The 18,871-nt window shown below is 44.9% G+C and overlaps 1 protein-coding gene across 1 annotated transcript; it reads right to left on the bottom strand.

Moving 5' to 3' along the window:
* Window positions 1–1,047: 1,047 nt before the first annotated feature.
* On the bottom strand, window positions 1,048–17,699 carry TICRR (TOPBP1 interacting checkpoint and replication regulator). Its single transcript, XM_027884979.1, has 22 exons — window positions 17,052–17,699; window positions 16,219–16,492; window positions 15,402–15,643; window positions 14,902–15,145; window positions 14,630–14,765; window positions 13,787–13,929; window positions 12,872–13,084; window positions 12,304–12,452; window positions 11,541–11,635; window positions 11,089–11,182; window positions 10,842–10,921; window positions 10,288–10,524; window positions 9,620–9,716; window positions 9,329–9,401; window positions 8,476–8,616; window positions 7,907–7,997; window positions 7,326–7,387; window positions 6,350–6,505; window positions 5,451–5,608; window positions 2,931–5,244; window positions 1,612–1,716; window positions 1,048–1,515 (listed from the first exon to the last, which is right to left on the bottom strand). Exons 1-22 carry the CDS (start codon window positions 17,697–17,699, stop codon window positions 1,397–1,399), a joined length of 5,871 nt encoding a protein of 1,956 aa, XP_027740780.1. The 3' UTR covers window positions 1,048–1,396.
* Between the last annotated feature and the right edge of the window lie 1,172 nt (window positions 17,700–18,871).

Below are 18,871 nucleotides of genomic sequence, written 5' to 3'. Positions count from 1 at the left end.
CTGCACAAGATTAGGTTCAGAGACTTTGTTTTCTGCCGTTGAAAGAAAAATCTTCAATAGGGAAAACAGGAATCCATGCTACTTGGAAGTAAGTAAATTTTTGTAGTAGATTTGGATCTCCAATGCTTGTGTATCAGTCCACCTCCATGAAACAGGTGCACCTCTCCCAGAAGCAAATTAACTAGTGAGTACACATTTCTTTCCCTCTTTGCAGAGGGAAACTGATAGTATTCCCCCCCACACAGTGCTCCCAGGAAACAAGCTCCATTCAATCCCATCTAACCCCTTAATGCCACCTAACAAACCTTGGCAGTGCCATGCCTGGTTTTAGGATGACCTCACATTACCTTCATAGCTCTCCACTTCTTTGTGTTCAGTAGACACAGTGGGGTGAATTCCCTGAAATCGTTGCCATGCACATCACTATCTTAAGGAAAAGGATCCTTGTGGATCCCTTCCAACTCGGAATATTCTGTAATTCTGATTCTCTGAAAAAATTCATCTCAAGATCATGCACCACTTTAGCCCCTTGTAGGCAACATCTCAGGCACTGAATCACAGCTCCTGCTCTCTGCACGGGCAAACGTGTCACAGGCAACCAAGTCACCATTTAATCAGCTGAGTAGTCTTGGAACTGTCATCTCCAGTAATTCCATCCAAGTTCTACCTCTCAAGGTCATTTCCCCAGCCAGTCTTCTCTAGCTCACTGCAAGTTTGCAGAAAAGGACAATGAAGTCACTCCATCAGCACCTGCTTATCCAGCAGTGGCCAGGAGCAGATGCACCAAACCATTTAGCATCTACAAAGATGTTCCCAGCCAAGTTATCTTTCTCTTCCTCTGTACTCTTGGCACTTGAGTAATTCATTAATGCACTTGCTATTTTTCACTAAGCTGTGGCAAACTGGATGCACTGAAGGATACAGTTAGTACGAGGACAAGACACAGCAGGAGCATGCAGCTTTTGTACCCATTCACCCCCAGCACCCTCCTTCCTGCAGCCCCCATCCCTCAGGCTAAAAACAGATTTTTGGATTAAGGGACAAGACGAAAATTCACATCAGTTTATTTTACAAGAAAGCTGTAGAAAAGTGACAATTCTCCCACTTGACCCAGGAGAATCGAACCTTCACTACAGAGCTCACTGCAAGCTACCACAATCACAAGTGCCAGAAAGACTGAGCCAGGTTTTGAGTGGATGGAGAAACGCTGCAAGTGATGTTTAAAAACACTACAAACTTTTAGAGTGGTCCTTAATTCCACTGCCATGTACTTGCATCCAGTCTCCTACTAACTGAAAGCAGCTCCCATCCAGCACCAAATACAAGGTCCATGTTAAAAAGTGTGTTGTCCAGCTGGGATAACACTAAGTTTCCCATGCTGTCTTGGCTCCAAACTTCAGCTGAGAAGCTTTTTCCGTGAATAAGTCCTGCTAAGGGGACGCTTCCTGGAAACCCTAAAGTGGAATGGAGACAGCTCCTGGTCGGCAGCAGTTTGGACAGCATCAGACTCCTCTTCTACAAAAAAACAGACAGAATACATGAAAGCCACAGTTTGCCAGAGTTCACTGGTGACTCCAAGAAGCCAAGGAACAGGGGGAGACAAGTTGTTACCTTGGACACACCTCCTCCGAGCCGGCGGTGGGGACAGCAGCGGGGACTGGGTCAGGGCTAGAAGGCTGCTGGCCGAGAGCGTGCTCTTCAGGGGTGGAGTTGAGCCTGGAGAGGCACAGTGAGAAGCTGCAGCAAAATCACTCAACAACTCCAGTGTTAAAGTCTCACACAAAGCCTTTTATGCTACCTCGAAACTGCCATTAGTACAAGGGACACTTTATCTGAAACAAACCCTAGGCTGGCACAACAGGTTTCTGGCATTCAAGGAAGGTGAACAGCAGCCTGGAATTAGCTCTTAGCACATTTAGTTTTCTCAGGTGGTTTAGCAGAAGAGCAATTCACTCATATGAAACACAGTTTTCAGGTAACTCGTATGTCCTGGAAGAAAACTGTTACAACCACAATGATTTGTAAATATAACCACAAGGGCTGTAGGCACAGAAAGTCTCTTACAGGACCACCTGAAGGCTAAACACTGCTAATATTTTATGTCCTGACGATGGACTGATGTTGCTTTAAAGTTTGCCTGTTTTTCTCTAATATCTGTTGAATAAATAAGACACTGCCTCTGTATACAAACCTTTCCTTGCAAGAGGAAACAGACACTTAAGTTTAATGCAGTGACTACAGAACACCTGCCATAGTCCCCTGTACCTTGTAATTTCTACAACAATACCAGATTAAGTATTTGGATTAAGGCCCTGTTTACAGAGCTGGGACAGCCTGAGGTCAGCTGAATCATCTGTACCCACAGCAAAAGCAAAGAGGCAGCTTAAACTTACACACCTACTGAAACAACATTACTGCTTGCAAGGGAAAAATTTCTGATACCCACTTGCAACAGGCCCACCACCGTGGGCAGATGCAAAAATTGGAGCACTAATAAATACCAACATCCACAGGACTAATCCTGTCATGGCTCCAGTCTACACTGAAACAGCCGAGCTTTGGACTTAAGACAGTTGGCTTCAGAGCTGGACACTGGGCAGAAACAGCTAATGGCATCAACATGAACCCAAATAAATCATCAGCTGGGTGCAAGTGGGATCCTCCCTCCTCAAGTTCTCAAACTTTCCTTTTAATTCCTCCAGCCTCCTGCTCTTTCATATTTCTCTGATATCTCTCCCATCATGAACTCCTCATGTCCAGTCTGCCTCTCACATAATTAGCTTCCATGTCATCTACAAGCCACTCTCCCCTTCCACCTCATTTTCCCCCAGATAGTTATGTGGAAAACAATTGTGTTCTTGTTTTTGTCTAACCCCTATTTTTAACCATATCTGAACGTCAATGGAGTGTCTTTCATGCCACTTAATTACCTGACAAAAGGAAGACATCGTCATCCCCTAGACTACTGTGCTGCTCAAGTGTTTTGAGAGCACACATTCCTGGTTTCTCAGGAAGTACAGAGTCTGTCCTTGATTTGCTTCTGTTTCCCTCATCTGTGGAAAAGCCAATGAGATCCAAGCTGCACCTATCAGTGCACGATCTCTTGGCATCATGATTCTCCTCCTTTTCTGGTGATAGGTAAGTAAAGACCCGCTTCTGAGGCTTCAAGCCAGAAGTTCCCATGGCAGAGTCCTCATCAGCCTTGGGTTCAGAGTCACTAGGAGATGGCTGATCCTGGAGCCTGCAAATCCCTTCCAGTTCAAATTCCCCCGGAGTATTTGTTACTTTGCTGCTGAAGTTCTCCGAGATCCTCATCACTCTTTCTCTGCCTGCTGACATCCATGTCCGTTCGTCAGCGTTCCTCTCGCTCTGACCACAGCTCGTGCTGGCAGTGCTGCCTGCTGCTCTCTTTCTCCGAGGCCAGTCCTTGATGGCATCTGGGGTAGTCTTTCCCTTCTGCTTTGGAGAAGGCGTCTGGAGAACTCCTGCTTCCATGGGGAAGGGGGAAGTGACGTTAGAGGCACAGCTTGTTGGGGTGTATGACTGGCATATGTAGGTCTGGCCCGCACCTTTCCCAGGTGTACTGTGGAAAGAACGACAGCAGGAAGGTGAAACGCAGGCAGCTGCCAGTTTTCCTGGGTGCTTGCTACACAAGGTCATAGCAAGATCACTAAAGGGGCTTTCTCCTCCCTTGGGTTTGTTGGCACTTGCTTCAGGTTGAACTTCCAGTGATGAGCAAGAGCCAATTTTCTTAATGCGAAGTTTGGGCAGGCCTGAAGCTTGCATTTCAATTTCAACTTCATAAGTCGGTGGGCTGGCAGAAGGCAGTTTGTTACAGTTTTTAGGAGTGGAGAACTTGGCTACAAGTTGAGGTTCTCCCATCCGTGCTGCAGCCTCCCGCTGCCTCCTGTCTGCAGTGCAGCGCAAGGAATAGGCTGTAGCAGACCTTGGCATAGGAGGTGACACATTCAGGGCAGATCTGGAGCGTCTCTTAAGACTTGGAGCCTTCAGCCCCGTAAGTTCTTCCCTCAGAGTTCTTGGTTCCGAGTCATCACCAGCTGTTTGCAAATCACTTAGCAAGGACTCACAGGTGTTTGCACTGGAGATCCCCTCCTTAATCAATGGCTCAGAGTCTGTCTCAGCATCCTGTGCATGCACTTGCTCTCCAGCAAAAGGCTTTGGAGACAAAGGCTTTTCCAAATTTTCCAAGTCCTCTCTTGAAGAAGACTTTTGAGATGCTACATCCATCTGTTTATTTTTCTGCAATACAGGGATATTTTCAGTAACTTCAGACTGATGAGGCTGAAGGCTTTCTACAGAACAGTTACCATTATCATGATGACTGTCCCTATTTTCAGAAGGTGCTGCACATACAAGCATGAGGTTCTCTTCTCCAGAATCTGGTTCACAATTAGCCTGCTTGGATGTGTGAAGCAGGGACCTCAGTGAAGTGCCAGTAATAGCTGGAGACTTTTGAGAAGATGGTTTAGATGCACTAAGTTCCCCGTCAGACTCCCCAGGCTGAGCACGGGAAGCAGAGCAGATGGTCACAGCGTTCATGGAGCTTGCACAGAGCAGAGAACTGCTGAGAGGCTCAAGCCTCACAACAAGCTGAGGTATTTCTGTACTCAGTGGGCTGGTAAACAACTTTGAACCGGGATCTTCATGTTTCTTGGGAGTCCTTTTAGTGGCTTCAGCTAATGGATCAGACTGAATTTCCTTTGCGAGGATTTGCCCCTGAATTTCCTTTGCGAGGATTTGCCTCCCAGCACCAACTGGAGATGCTAATTTTGAGAGGTATCTCAAGGAACGTCTTGGAGTTTGCAGTTCTGTAGAACACCTTTCCCGGATGGCAGAGGGGGAAGAAGTAGTTGGATTTGAATCTATTGGAGGTAATAATGAGGCATTGAGTGGTGTGAACCCTTCGTGTTCTGGTGTTTGTGGGACAGACTCTTTGCAAGGAGGGGAAAGTCTGTGTGCTGCAGAACAGTCCTCAGAAGTTACTTGCAGTAAGTGAACCCTGTTACTTTCAGTTAACGCAGATGGTGACTTGACCCTTTGTGCAGGAGAAGAAAAGTACTTTCCCAAACACTTAGCTACAGTCTGCTTAGCTGCTGGACTTTTGCCAGGAGTCTTCTCCAGCTTCTGTGGTGTCTTGTGGGCAAGGCGAGGCGATCTCCTCGGTGGCTTACTGGCAGAATTCAGCAGCTTGCGGGCAAATTTATGAGGTATTTTTCTAGGAGTCTGCAGGGGAAAAAAATAAAGAATCATGCTTGTTCTATTCCAACAGTATCATCCACCCATCTCCTTATTTACTTCCTAAAATTTAGAACACACCCCCCTATTTGATTAGACTTAACAAACACTAAATTTAAAGATGCAAAGGTCTGATTAAACATGAATAGAAAAACAGGAGGGGAAGAAAGAGGTAGGGAGGTAATTTTTTCTACCTGACAGGAGGTCAGTTCCTCTAAGTGCAAGGAGTCTTTTCTCGTTCTCCTCTTTCCAGGTGAATGCTTCACTGCAGGACTACACTTGTCAGTGACTGCACCAAAGAAAAACCTCTTGGGAGTCTGTACGGGGCGGGTCTCTGAATGCTGCTTGAGGCCTGTAAAATGGAACAGTACAATTCAACTAACACCAACTAATGTGCCACAATTGTCTGAATCATTTCAGATGTAGGAAAAAGTAGTGTAAAAAGATCATATCCCTGGCATTTTCTTTTCTAGCCAAATGTTAAAGCTTCATCAGAAATATGGTTATTTCCCAATATGAAATTAATATCCATCGGTAGAAAGAGCACTTGAATGGCAAAAAAAAAAAGTACAAAATAGCTCAGCCTCTTATTCTATTTATAGCCTGTAGCTTTAGATAGTTCTGGTTCATGACTAAGGATTCTAGTAAGTATAATATAAAGAACTAAGCATCACCATTTTTAGCTGATAATCCTACTGAGAAAGCCAGCAAAGAAGATCCCATCAGTCACTGCTTTATGCTGCCACAGTGTAGACTGAAAGTAAGCTTTAGGATTTCTGTCCCATATTTTACAAGGATTTCACTGCATTCAAGGAATACAGACTGACAATCAGTGGTATTCTGTTAGATGGGTCTGACTGGTTTCTTAAGTTGGCAGTGAATTCATCATGGAAATAGCTGCCTTACCATCCTCCAAATTCAGATTACCAATTAAAAATAATTACTGGGGATGAATTTCTGTCTACAGAAGATATTACATGACAGCTCTTAGCTTCTTACAGTCTCTTGTAGAGCCAAATCAAATCAAACTCAGAGCTATCCATGCCAGCTTTTCAGATCAGCATTATCAGTCTGCTCAAATCCCAGTCAGTACCTTCTACATCCTGCAGTGCACAGCTCTCCTTTTCTTGTCCCTGGTGGATGCGCTGTGAATTCTTTGAGCTCGGCTCTGTAGTGGAATAGAAGGCACTGGAGCAGGTCCTCTTCATAGACAGCTGTTTGATGCGTGGGCTTCTTCTCAAACTTGCTTCTGAAAAGGTAAGAACATCGGACACTGAGCCTTCCTTCTCCCCCAGCAACGGGCACGTCATCAGGAACAGTTTGTAACTGAAACAGACACACTCCAAGAAGGAAATTCCCTACAACAAACTGTCTCACACAGGGAGGCAAGTGTGTGGAGAAGAAGGCTTCAACTTTCTTGAGGATTTGGAATTTTTATGCATACAAATCTCCTTCAAACTATGATGCCCCCTCCTCTAAGTCATGATTACTCTCATTTTTCTCTAGCAATTATATGAAAAGGAATGCTAGAAAAGTCATGTTCAATGCAAGTTACATCCAGGTTAAAAGATTAGTTAATTCTCTTGTCTCTTTTTGCTCGTGATTTCATCTTCCTGCTTGCTCAGCCATACTGTTTTCCTCTTCCTTCCTGGGATAAGGACCAGCAGTAGCCAACATAAGAGACACTCCGTAGAGCCAGGTGGCTGTCTGTTACAGCAGGAATCAGAGCAGTATTAAGGTCACAGCACAACATGGTGAAGTTACATTAAAAGAAAAGCATGTGCTGGTTTGACAGTAATTACAGCAGCTCAGAATCTTGTTCACCCTCAAAGTCCTTCATGCATTTTCATTTAAAAGAGTTAATATCTACCTCTCTTTCTTAACTTCTACTATGCAGGGCTGTTAAAGCAGTCAGCAGCAAGTGGTTCTATCAGAGGCAGCTGTGCTCCACCAACAGAACAGTACAACACTTTTGTACTGACTACTCATGAATTACGTAAATTGAAACACGCTTATCTTACAAGCTACAACACAGCCAAACCACCTTTCATGAAAAAGTCACTGCTTACCATATATAGCCTTCTCTGGAGATTCTTCTACAACACCAGTGTCACAACCTGGATCAGAAGACCTTGAGAAACAATGACATTTTGGTCTTAGCATACTGAGCACACTGACAGGAACAAAACTCACCCCAGGACTAAAAGCAGTACTCCATCCTACACCAATATGTTGCTTTGTGGGCTATGCTAAGTGAGCAATTAGTGAGCACTTTGCCTCCTATTAACACATGACTTAGCATTGGTTACTCCCTAGCTGTACAAGCAGCAGTTCTACGTGCAAGTAAATGTTCAACATGGAGTTCAACACGGAGTCCACAAAATACTGCACAAGCCTTTTCAGAAGCCTTTGAATCAGCAATTGAACCTAAAGAGACATTAGCTGCAGTAATTAAAGCAGCCTGACTTACATGATGAAAGCAGCAATAGTCCCCCCCCCACTTAAGCAATGGAACTCAGCCCCCACTGGTTCTCTTACTGCCTGAAGTAAAGATGACACTTTGACCACAAAGATACCTGGTACTTGTGCTCATAACCATTAATTAGATATCCAATACTTACTGAAAAAAATCAGAAAGAACTTAACTCACCGGCCTTTGATCTGTTTATGTAGGAGTCTCCTGGAGACCTGCTTATGTAGTGGTGTTTCTGCAACTCTCTTGGTCAACAACTTGTGATGACCTAAAAATCATGCAAGAGCTATAACATCACACAATTACAAAGCACTTGGGACAAGTAAATAAATACAGTTTTGTACAGGCTTCAGCTTAAGGACAGTCCATATAGACTCACTGTGCACCAGTCTCCTAGCTATCATGATTTCAGAGTCCAGTGTCCACACCTCCTTCCCACTCAGTATTATTATTAGTACCATGTCAGACAGAGTTAATCTACTGAGATTTCTTCATTTTTCTTCCACAGATCCTTTTTTAACCAAAAATTTTTAACATTAGATTTCTTTGAGACATAGAGTTCAGTAAAAAATAGGTTTCGGTTTCAATGACATCAATATTCACCCTCCAAACACCACAGCAACGGCCACCTTTACTCTTTACTAAAAAAACAAATTACAATTGTTTCACAGAACTGAGAATGTAAAAATAGGAATTTTAGCAAAAGCTCTTCCACAACAATCCTACACGTGCAAGTCATGTCCTACCTTTGGTGCCTTCATCAGTGCATTTGTATTTTAAGCCTTCCACAGCAGATACTGACTGGCTTCTAAGCATCTTTTTCAGAGACCTTTTTGATGGTGAAAGTATCTCTTCATTGAAGAGGTTCCTCCTTACCTTTGTAACCTCTGTGAAGCAAGAAAAGCAAGAAAAGATCAGATTAAAATTAGGAGAAAAAAAAAAAGGAAAAAAACAACAACTCACAGGAAGGTAATTTTTCAGGACACTAGAAATGGGAAAAATACATCAGCACAGAAATACAACTTTTTAGAGGCCACAAAGCATTGAAAAGTTGTTTTTTCCGCTACTGGAACATGCCCTCCACTAAATCCATTCCAGATTCTCTTATAATATTGTATTATTTGCATTATCCCAACAATAAGCTACAAGCAGGTGCCATAGGAGAAAAAGCAGCCAGTCAGTGTCCCATGTGGAGCAGCATTAGGTGCACTATAAAATCTCAACTGAAACTCAGTGGTCCAGAGGATACAATTGGGATTTATTTTTAATTTAATTATTTTGTGGAGTGACATCCTGTTTCCAGATACTGGAATCCAATCTTGTCCCCATTTTCTTTTCAGGACAGAGAAGATGGACACAATTTCAAGATTCAAGGAAGAACGGAAAGGGGTTTTTTTGAGGATGCAGGATTTAAGTTTTCTGCATATGAACACACAGAATACCGCGTATCTTTCCCTCAAAGTTTTTGCAGAATTCAGCAAAACTTCCTACTGATTTCCAACGTGCCTCAGCATAATTTCATTGTGGCTCACTAAATTTTACAGGGAGAACATGTGCTGAAGATGCACCTTTCCATGAAAAAGCTGAAAGTCAATATACCTTGCACTGCTTCTTTCTGCAACGAAGGCATCTGTTGGGACTTCTCAGGAGCAAGGTAAGAACGGGAGTTCTCCTGAAACAAACAAGAAATCAGCCTCACCAGCAGCACAGTGTTATGTTTAATTACGAATATTAACTGTAAGCTCTGAACCACACACTTCAATTTCTCCTTCAAGGCAATTTGATCTCTGTACAGCTGACACAGGGCACGCTCACTAGGGGAACACAGAGCAAGAGTGTTTTGCACTCCAGTGTCACAACTCACACACAACCCTTTTGGAAGAGTTTTACCTTTCTGATGGGATTCTTGGCCATCTTGGGAATTTCAATTTGACGCAAGTTCTGTGGTGCTTCTGTCATGCTCCTGTGTCTGGCTAACACGTGATTCCTTTAGAAAGTATACAAAGATTAGGTTAGCATAAGACCAGAAGTACAGTTATCAACCTACTGACAATTAAAGTTAGGTTTGACTCTAGAGACAGGAAGTGTTTACCTGAATTCAGATTGCAAACTGCTTTAGTACCTCACTTACAACAACAGTGAGAGATGATTCGCAATATAAATAGCTATTCCTAAATTAAAGGTTGGTATTGAAGCTCATTCACAATTTGCTAAAACATACACAGAATTCCCAACATAGAGATCTACAGTAAATCAAGTTTTAACTTTAACAATATAGGGTCACCTACTGCAGAGCAAAATATCCCTTAAGATGCTCATGAACTTCACTTTTGCATAAGATGCAAATACACAATCAAGATTATATTTTCATACAGTCAACAATGGCAAGTTAAAATGAAAAATTAGAGCCCCTAATATTTCTTCCAGGCTTGCAGAGATATGGGCAGGTGTTTGCTTGCCCCAACCAGCTATTCAGCAACAGAAATCTGCAGCTTAGATAACTCCTTGGTCACAGCCCAGGCTGCAACAAAAAGCTGCCTCCTGTTTGGAATTATTACCTTCTCTTTTGGGCAGATCTGGTGCGCAGCTCCTCCAGCTGGTCACTCTCTGTGCGAACAGTGCTGGGAGTCAAGACAGACGATAAAGACGGTGGAAGGCCTGGAGATTTGCTGTCCAGAGTCATGGAGTCATCACTGAAGAAGTCTGAAGGCAGAACAGCTGCCAGCTTTGGGGGTATTTGTGTACCGAGACCGTAGTAAATATCTCCAAGAGTCTTTGGTATAGAATTCATGTACCTGGAGCATCAGAGAGAACCCACATCGAATATATTCCCACTGAAACTTGTTGGTGTTTCACTCCTAAGGTTTGAACTAAATCCTTGTTCTTATACATTAATTAAAAAAGCAACCAAATATCAACTGTTTTTTTAAATTAGTTTACTTACTTATCAGCTGCTTCTTCTTTAATCAAAATATAAACAAACAACAAGTCTAAATTTCTGCAAATTACAAAGACGCAGTAAATCAAAGCTGTAGATTGCTGCCTACTCACAGACAACATCCAACCAAAACCACATTCCCCAGTAACATTTCACTCATGCTAAAGAACTTACAATTCCAGTATTTCCTCTAGAAATTTTGTAAGATACCCCGGGTCTTCAGTCAGACATAAAATGCGCAGCATATCTGTCATCTGGAAGAGAAAGTCAGGTGGGAAAATGGATTAAGTTGCAACAGCTGCAGCATCAGATATTTTAGCAAGGAATGGAGCATTAGAGTAATATCAAAGGAAAACTGCAGGTTCCAGGTCTGCATTTCTAGTGCCACCCAGAAGCACAACTTGGTCTATAATTTACTTGCCTCTTCCAGCAGCTGCTCCATTTCGTCACCGTTGCTTTGCAGCGAAGGGCACTGAAGGCACAACTCAAGGCGCAAAAATACCTGAAGTCGGCACCTAAGAAAACAAGTAATTATCCACTACCTTTTTTCTAATGGAAGCAGCATATTTACTGCAAAAGGTGTGCTCAAAAAAAGCAATGGGAAGGGAAGTAGCTCCTTTTGACAGCATAATCTAGTTAGCATTTCATTTTGGTGGCAGGGGAGATGCCTCATTTCAGATATAGGCTGCACTGCTTATCACAAAGCATGGGCATATTTGCATTTAATGAAATGGTTTTACTGTGACCAGAGATTCTCCTTGAAATATTTGCCCCATGTCAATACTTTTCCATTTGTACAAAAAAGCCACCATTAAGAATTGCTAACCAACTCCACAGAATCTCAGAAACTGAAGTAAATACAGTGTCTCATACTCTCTGACTTTGGTCTCCTTCTGTGAGCCATGCTGTTGTCTGAGCATTTTGCTGGTCTTCAGGAGATGGTTTCTGACTCTTTCCACACAGGCCACCTGAAAACACACATAATTAAAATAAAACCTTCAATTCTGTTCCCTGTCTATAGGGCAGGTTCCCCCCCCCACAACTCTGGTCATCCCCCCAACCCGTTCTTTTGGAAATAGCTCATTTTTTTTTTATTTTCTTTCAAGGAAAGGAATTATCTTTTCTTTCATTAGCAAAGACAATGAGAAATAAAAAAACTTTGAGCTTGAAATTACAGAGGTCACTTGCAGCTTCAGGCCTTCCTCAGTTACTACAGATTTGTTTCTCACGTATTTTTCTTAAATCATTCAAAAGTTTACCAATTTTGGTTTCAGGTTCTTTTAAGTCTATGCATAGTGTTTAAGACTGTAAATACCTTCTTTAAAATATATTTTTCAAGAATGTATTTTTAAAAAGACTGTCTTTGAAATTAGAATTTGGAAGGAGGTCAATGTAAAGGAAAAACATCTATTACAACCTTTAGCAAAGGTGTAAATGGGCAACTGAACTGGATTTTCCTACATTCTTGACAACTACCCAGTTTGTCACTATTGAGTCAACAGAAGCAGTGAGTGGTTGTGGTTTTGATTATGTGCAACTGCACACAAAACTTCAGAGATGAAGGAAAGGTAGCTGGAAATAGTAAAAACTCCAACTTCTGGATCAGTAACAACCCTGCCCACATGCTCTTACCTACCTCTTTCTCTTTGGCATCTTGTACTTTCAAGAACCTTTTAATGGCCACGATCATATTCTGGGCACACACAGATAACTGAATTCCCTCAGCAACAGCCTTCTGGTAGCTCTCTCTCAAGTGGGACTGCAACTCCTCCTCTGTTTGGAAGTCTGCAAGGGAAATGGTCTGTGTTAACCACAACTCACTGATAAAATACTCATCCCAGCTGAGGGGGGGGAACAGAGGAGGTCAAAAATATATTTTCTCCAGCAAAGATGCATCCAGCCCATACAACACTAACAGAACCATTCCCAGGTCCAGACCCATGACATTATTATAAGGTAAATCAAGTTTATAATCAACAATCAAAAGTTTGCTTAATGTCAGCAACCTTTCAGGCTACTATAGCAGTCAAGAAATGCCCTTTATTTCTACCTAATTAGTAAATAGGACTACATTTCCAGTTACACCTTGATGGGTGCTTCCCTCTACCTCTTTTGGTTAAAAAAATAAATCCTTATTGCTTTTTTCAGATGGATACAAGGCAGGGATATATCAGGATAGGAAGATAACAGGACTTAACACACACCAATTTGTATTTTAAGTGCCTTTTCCTTTCCCTCCACCTTTGCATCCAATCTTTTTGCTGAAAGCTTCTGTGGAACCTTCTCATTCACTGCTGGTGGCACAGCATCAGGTTGAAACTTCTGAGCTTTTACATTCAGTCTTGCTACATTGAGCATCTGCAGGGATCTGGACATGGTCTTCATCTTCTGCCTGACTGGAGTTCGGGGAACCCCACCTGCAATGCCATCAAAAAGGAGTTTTACCATCAGGGACACTGGGGCAGGAACTCTGCCTGAGGCAGAGCACAACACTGAATTCGGTGTTACTGTCAAGTGAGATTAGTAACATTCTGGAAGAAAACATGGTCCAAAGGTTGGCATTTCTCCATGAAATCAATGTACAGGCAGTGCAGCAGGCAGCTATTTCTCCAAGTAAAATGCAGATGAAAACTATGGCTTTGCACAAGAACTTATATAGGTATAATAAAAAGTTATATATATACACTAAGCAATCTTATATCACAGAAATAGAAACAACTGACAGAGCAGGACTTGGGGGTACATCAGGTCAGGGTAAAATCAATTGCGGTTAGTGTAGGGAAATGCAATTATTAAATTCTTCTAGAAGAAAGTGGTTTTCTTCCTTATTAAGAACAAAGTTGAGAGGTTGTAATATTTACTAGTAGTTGGAACAGTCCTTGTTTCAAACTGCAGAGCTCTGCATGCTGCTTTTAACAGTTTTGTCAGTCACTGCACAGCCTTGAATTACGGTAATTTTGCTTCTACTACAGGACAAACCCAACACTAATATGCAAATGAGACTGTCCCTAAATAAAAAAAATCTAATGCATACCACTACCCAGCAGAGTACAGATCTCTGGGGTTCATTCATCATCTTTTATTGACAACAGGCACACATAATCCCAAAGTATACATACGCCTTTTTTTGTTATTTCCTGGTCCAGCTGTAGCAGCTGTTTCACTGAATTTTCTCTGGTACAGCTCAGACAGACTTTCTGAGAGCTCCACATCAGACTGGTCTGCATCATCCTTCCCATTAGCACAAGGGACCTGCAGAAGCCTGTATGAAACAGCAAACCAATACAGTTGTCAAAAAAAGATGGGAATGGGAGGCATATCCACGTGGAAAAAAACAAGGCTTTCCTAGATTCCAGTCCACAGCAATCACCTGTTCCCCAACACACTTAAGAGATACAGAAAACCCAAACCACCTTTAAAAGGGTCACACCAAGTTGGAAACAAGCATTACATTGATGTACAATGGATACACCACTGCCCTGTACCCAAAAACCACATAAGTAGCTTTGTGCTTCCTAACTACCTTGCATTAGGCTTTTTTTTTTTTGTTTCACTCAGCAAGCTCTTTGAAGAAAGCAAGCTCATTCATTACAAGTAAATACCAACTGAGAACACAACCACTGTCTTCAGTATCTTGCAGTGGATCTTATCATACCATAAGAAAAGCTGAAGTCTGACATTTCCCAAGTAGATTAACGTAATTCTAAGTGACCTGTATCACTCCTGAGACAGTCAAGATTTTAATCCACACAAACTGCTACCCAAACATCCTGTTCCCAGGTCTTTTTGTCTAAACACCAACAGATAATTAAGCAAAAGCCCACTGAAAACTGAGTATAGAATCAAAAGCACTAGAAAAGCACTTAATTCTAGAACTCTAAGCAATGCTACAGCCATGCTCCTTTGACAGGAAGTGGAAATCCTTGATTATTACTCATGGGAGATACGTTTCAGAAAAATACCTGAATGACTCCATCAGATCTGAGCTTGCTCCGCAGGCATTTGATGCAGGATACCATGTTTCCAGCACTGAAGGATGCCAGCCCCCTGTATGGGACAGTTCCCGTTGGACCCACTCTGGCACTGGAGTTTCTTCTCCTGTGAGCACACACACACACAAATTTAGAAAAACTAAATTAAGTGGCAAAAGGTCCCACTTTAGCTTTAGATTTTTCCACTTTAAATCAGATCTCGAGATCAAAAGAGGGCAAGTTTTGCATTTCCTGACACCTACCCAGACTGGCCAGAGGATCTTCCACCGACATGTCAATTTTACTCAACACACTATTCACAATCTCTGGGAGATGAAGAGCAGAGTCCTGGGAAGAGTCCTCCACTACGGCTCCTTCCAGGCTGCATCGCTGAACTTCAGCAGCCTTCTCAGCACCAAGCACAGTCAGAACTGCAGCACCCTCAGAAAGCGGTGACAGAACAGCAGTGCAGGGGCACCAAGTTTTAGACAGAGATACCTCAGCAACCTACATTTAAAAAGAAAAAAAAGGAAAAGAAAAATGGTTACTTCATCTATAAATATGGAGACCTAAGGAGCACAAATACTTTCCAACAGGTTATAGACTTGCATGACCTAAAGAATGTTCTGAATTTAGATTCAAATGAGCACTTTGCAATGCAGCAATTACCACCATCATTGTCTTCTCAACACAATACTGTCACCTCTCTTGTCACAGCTCATTTCAGAATAGGTATTAGTGTGAGACAAAGAGGAATATTTACCATCTGCAGTCCTTCAATCACCAGAGTCCTTAACAGCTGATGAAACAGTGACCTGTTACATCCTGCCTGCTCAGCCTGAGAGCTGTGCAGTATCCAGCTCTCTGTGAGAAAGTGGCCAGCCTGTACCAAGTTCCAACCCATCAAGTTTCCTTTCAGGAAGATGTTGACTGGACAATGCAGTTGTCTTTGGCCCATGGCAAGAGGTTCCAGGATCACAGCACAGCTTTCCTGTTTCTTTCCTCCTGTACAAGGATAGGATAAAGTAAAAGTCTGAAGGCAAGTAAAATGGGTTTTCCTATCCAGGTGAAGATACAACTTCAGTGCAAAAAGGATGATTTCCAAGATTAAAAGGGGAATATACTCAACCATATCATTACAGAACTGACCTCCTCCCCAACCTCTGGAGGAGCTCAGTGCATGAAGGGACCACTGAAGAAAGAGCCCATTCACGCTGAATACTGCTTTAAAGCTAACTTGTTTTCTTCTGAAGGGGTTTTTTATCAGTATCCTTATTTTAGATAAACTGAATAATTGTATTCTTAAGAAAAGGGAGTACACTGCTATGAGGTGGGACCAGCAAAGAGCTCTTCATCCAAAAGTCTAGAAGCATGGAAAACTGAAGAGGCTAAATCAGAAATATGGGCTAACAGCTCTCAGAGGAACTAGAGCACATCCTGAACTTTTTTTTTTTTTAAATGGGCTTTTAAATACTGGAGTTATTTCTACACATACTATTCATAAGGGAAAGTCATCAAGGACCCTGCATGAAAGCTCAGTTACCAGCATGCACACCTATATTTTTCTTTTCTTTTATTACCAGGCATGCTGAGAAACAACGTTCCTTCTTGCTGGGGAAACACCGATCGATACAGAGAGGGCTTCGAGAACAAGTAGTTCAGAACTGCGTCCAGGGGCAGGAGTGTGGTCCAAGGCACTGGGAAACCGGAGTCTCCAAGAAAGGACTGAGCAACATCTGCCCTAGGATGACTCAAACAGTGCACTAAGGCTTCAGTTGGCAAAATGGTGCCTCCCGTCTGACGGATCAGTTCAAACATTGTCCAGTATCCAACATGATCCGGGGCTTCGATCAGCTGGAATAAAGTAACAGAGAGGTCTCAAGTTAATGTCGGCAGTGAGAGAACCTCCATCCAAACAAAGAAAGATTGAATGCTTTTAGCAAAACTGGCACAGGAAACAGATACAAAGCATCTAAACACAGTGTTTTCAAAGTGTTTTTATGGGCATTATCAGCCTTCACAGGAACCCGATAAAGAAAATACACTTCCCATTGAATTAAGAGCTAGCCAAAATTTTCAAGCTTAGGTTTTTGAATCTGGTATCCACACACCTGAACCATGAGATTGCTTATCCACAATTCTTAATAGCTATAGCTCCCCTCTAACTCAAAGCACAAGAGGACCCCTCAATAAACACTGTACAGCTACTCAGCTGTAGATGTATCTCAGCCTCCACGTGGATGATTCTGTTTCCAGTCCCTTGCTAAAGACTATGTGGCAGTAACTGAGAAGCTTTCACTACCACCTAAAAACTAGAGCACAAAACTCTTCCCCCCTTGTTATACAGGAGGATAGCGTGGCAGGCGGCCCGCCAGTGCTCAGAGCTGAGAGCTGTGCAGTATAACCTCGTTACCTGAGCCCGCTCGGCGGTGTCCACCCAGAACAGCGTGATCTTCTGCTCCGCCAGCAGCTCCTGGACACTCCTGGGCAGGAGTTTCTCCGCCAGCTCCTGCACCGTGGGCGGCTCTCCAGGGGAGGGGGCATCGCTCCCCGACACGAACCGCCGGAGCTCCCTCCGCGAGTGCGGGCAGGGCGAGAACAGGAACACGGCGTTCACGAAGCCCTCGGGGGACGCCTCGGGGGGCTCCGGGCCGGCCAGCCCCGTCCTGCGGCTCCTGCGGGGCGGCTTGGCCGGGGACGCGATCTCCGGGCGGTCCCACTGGAAGTCGAGCAGCGTCTCCTTGAGGCCGCTATGGGTGAGGGCAGCGCGGGGCGCGGGGCCGGGCAGGGCGGCCGAGGACCCCCGCGCCCGGAGCCGCTCCGCCAGCTCCTCCTCGAACCGCTCCCAGGAGAGGGGACCAGGCGGGCGGAACCCGCCGCCCCGCGAGGCGCCGCCGCGGCCGCCGAGCGAGTCGAAGAAGCGGAAGGCCCAGCGGAGGCGGGGGAGGCCGAGGCGGCAGCTCAGCAGCGTGAGGAGGCGGAGGGCGCCGCGCTGGAGCGGCTCCAGGCGCGCAGGGCCGGCGGTGTCCAGCAGGAACACGGCGCTGCGGGAGCTCGACATGGCGGGCACCCCTCACGCCGCCGCCGCCGCCGACCGCCCGGCCCAGCACGGCCGCTCGCGCCCTTGGCCCGCGCGCGCCCCCATTGGCTGCCGCCGAGCGCCCCGCCCCGCCCACAGCCCCGCTCCTCGCTCTCCCATTGGCGGAAGGACCCGTGACGAGTCGGGATGGGCGGGGCCGGCGCTCGGGGCGAGCACCATTGGCCGCCGCGGGTTTAAAATTTAAAGGCGGCGGGGCTGTGCGTGACGGTGACGTCAGGGGGGTGTGCTGTCGTGACGTCACGGGTCAAGGTCTTGACGTCATGGAGGCGGTCGGCGGGCCCCGCACGGCACCGGGGCTGAGCCCTGCCCGTCCCGCACCCCCGCAGGCCCCGCTCACCGCTAGAGGTCCGTGCCTGCCCGCACTCAGCACCTCCCCAGCATCGACCAGCCGCCCGCGGACTGGGACGGGCGGAGCCCTGCCGGCTGCCCCATACGGCACCTCCCCGCTGAGCACCCCCGCAACAACGGCAGGGACAGCCCAGGGCCCGTATGGGTGAAGTTCGGGTTTAAATTCAGATTAGATATTAGGGAAAAAAAAATGTCATTTTTGCAATGGTCAGGCATTGGAATAAATGATGGAGTCACAGCCCCTGGAAGTGTTCAAGAGGCACCTGGGTCTGGCGCTAAGTGATGTGATTTTTCTACTCACAGCGATGGTGCTGGGTTGATGGTTGGACTGGATGATCTTAAAGGTCTCTTCCAACCGTGATGGTTCTACGGAAAGTTGTAGGGTCATGGCACCTGGACAAAGGCTGACGTGAGAGGAGGTGGAGGATGAAGACCCTGAAGTTGTCATGTTGCCTCAGAGCATCACCTCCCTGCAGGGATCACATCTTGCCCCACAGGTTCTGGCGGTCCAGGTGTGATCGTGCAAGGCAGGGGCCCCTGCAGACCAGAGCTGCCCCACCCTTCTCTCCAGAGCTTGAATGTCCCAGCCTAAACCAGTGTTCCCAGCAGCCAGTTGTATTTATAAAGCAACAAAGACAAGCAGGCTATAAACGGCCTGTTCGGCTTTGCTGGTGACTATGAGCACGAGTGGGTTTAACGAGCTGGAACGAGGAGCTGATCCACTCGGGTGCCCAGGAGTAATCTGCCACCAAGAGCAAGGGAAGGACAACAGGTCTCCCTGGCTG

This window comes from Empidonax traillii, unplaced genomic scaffold (genome assembly GCF_003031625.1).
Source record: "Empidonax traillii isolate 1590-97213 ecotype Southwest subspecies unplaced genomic scaffold, ASM303162v1 scaffold158:size1480230, whole genome shotgun sequence".
Lineage (NCBI taxonomy): Eukaryota > Metazoa > Chordata > Aves > Passeriformes > Tyrannidae > Empidonax > Empidonax traillii.
The sequence above is the reverse complement of the archived record's forward strand: the minus strand, read 5'-3'. Positions and strand labels throughout refer to the sequence as shown.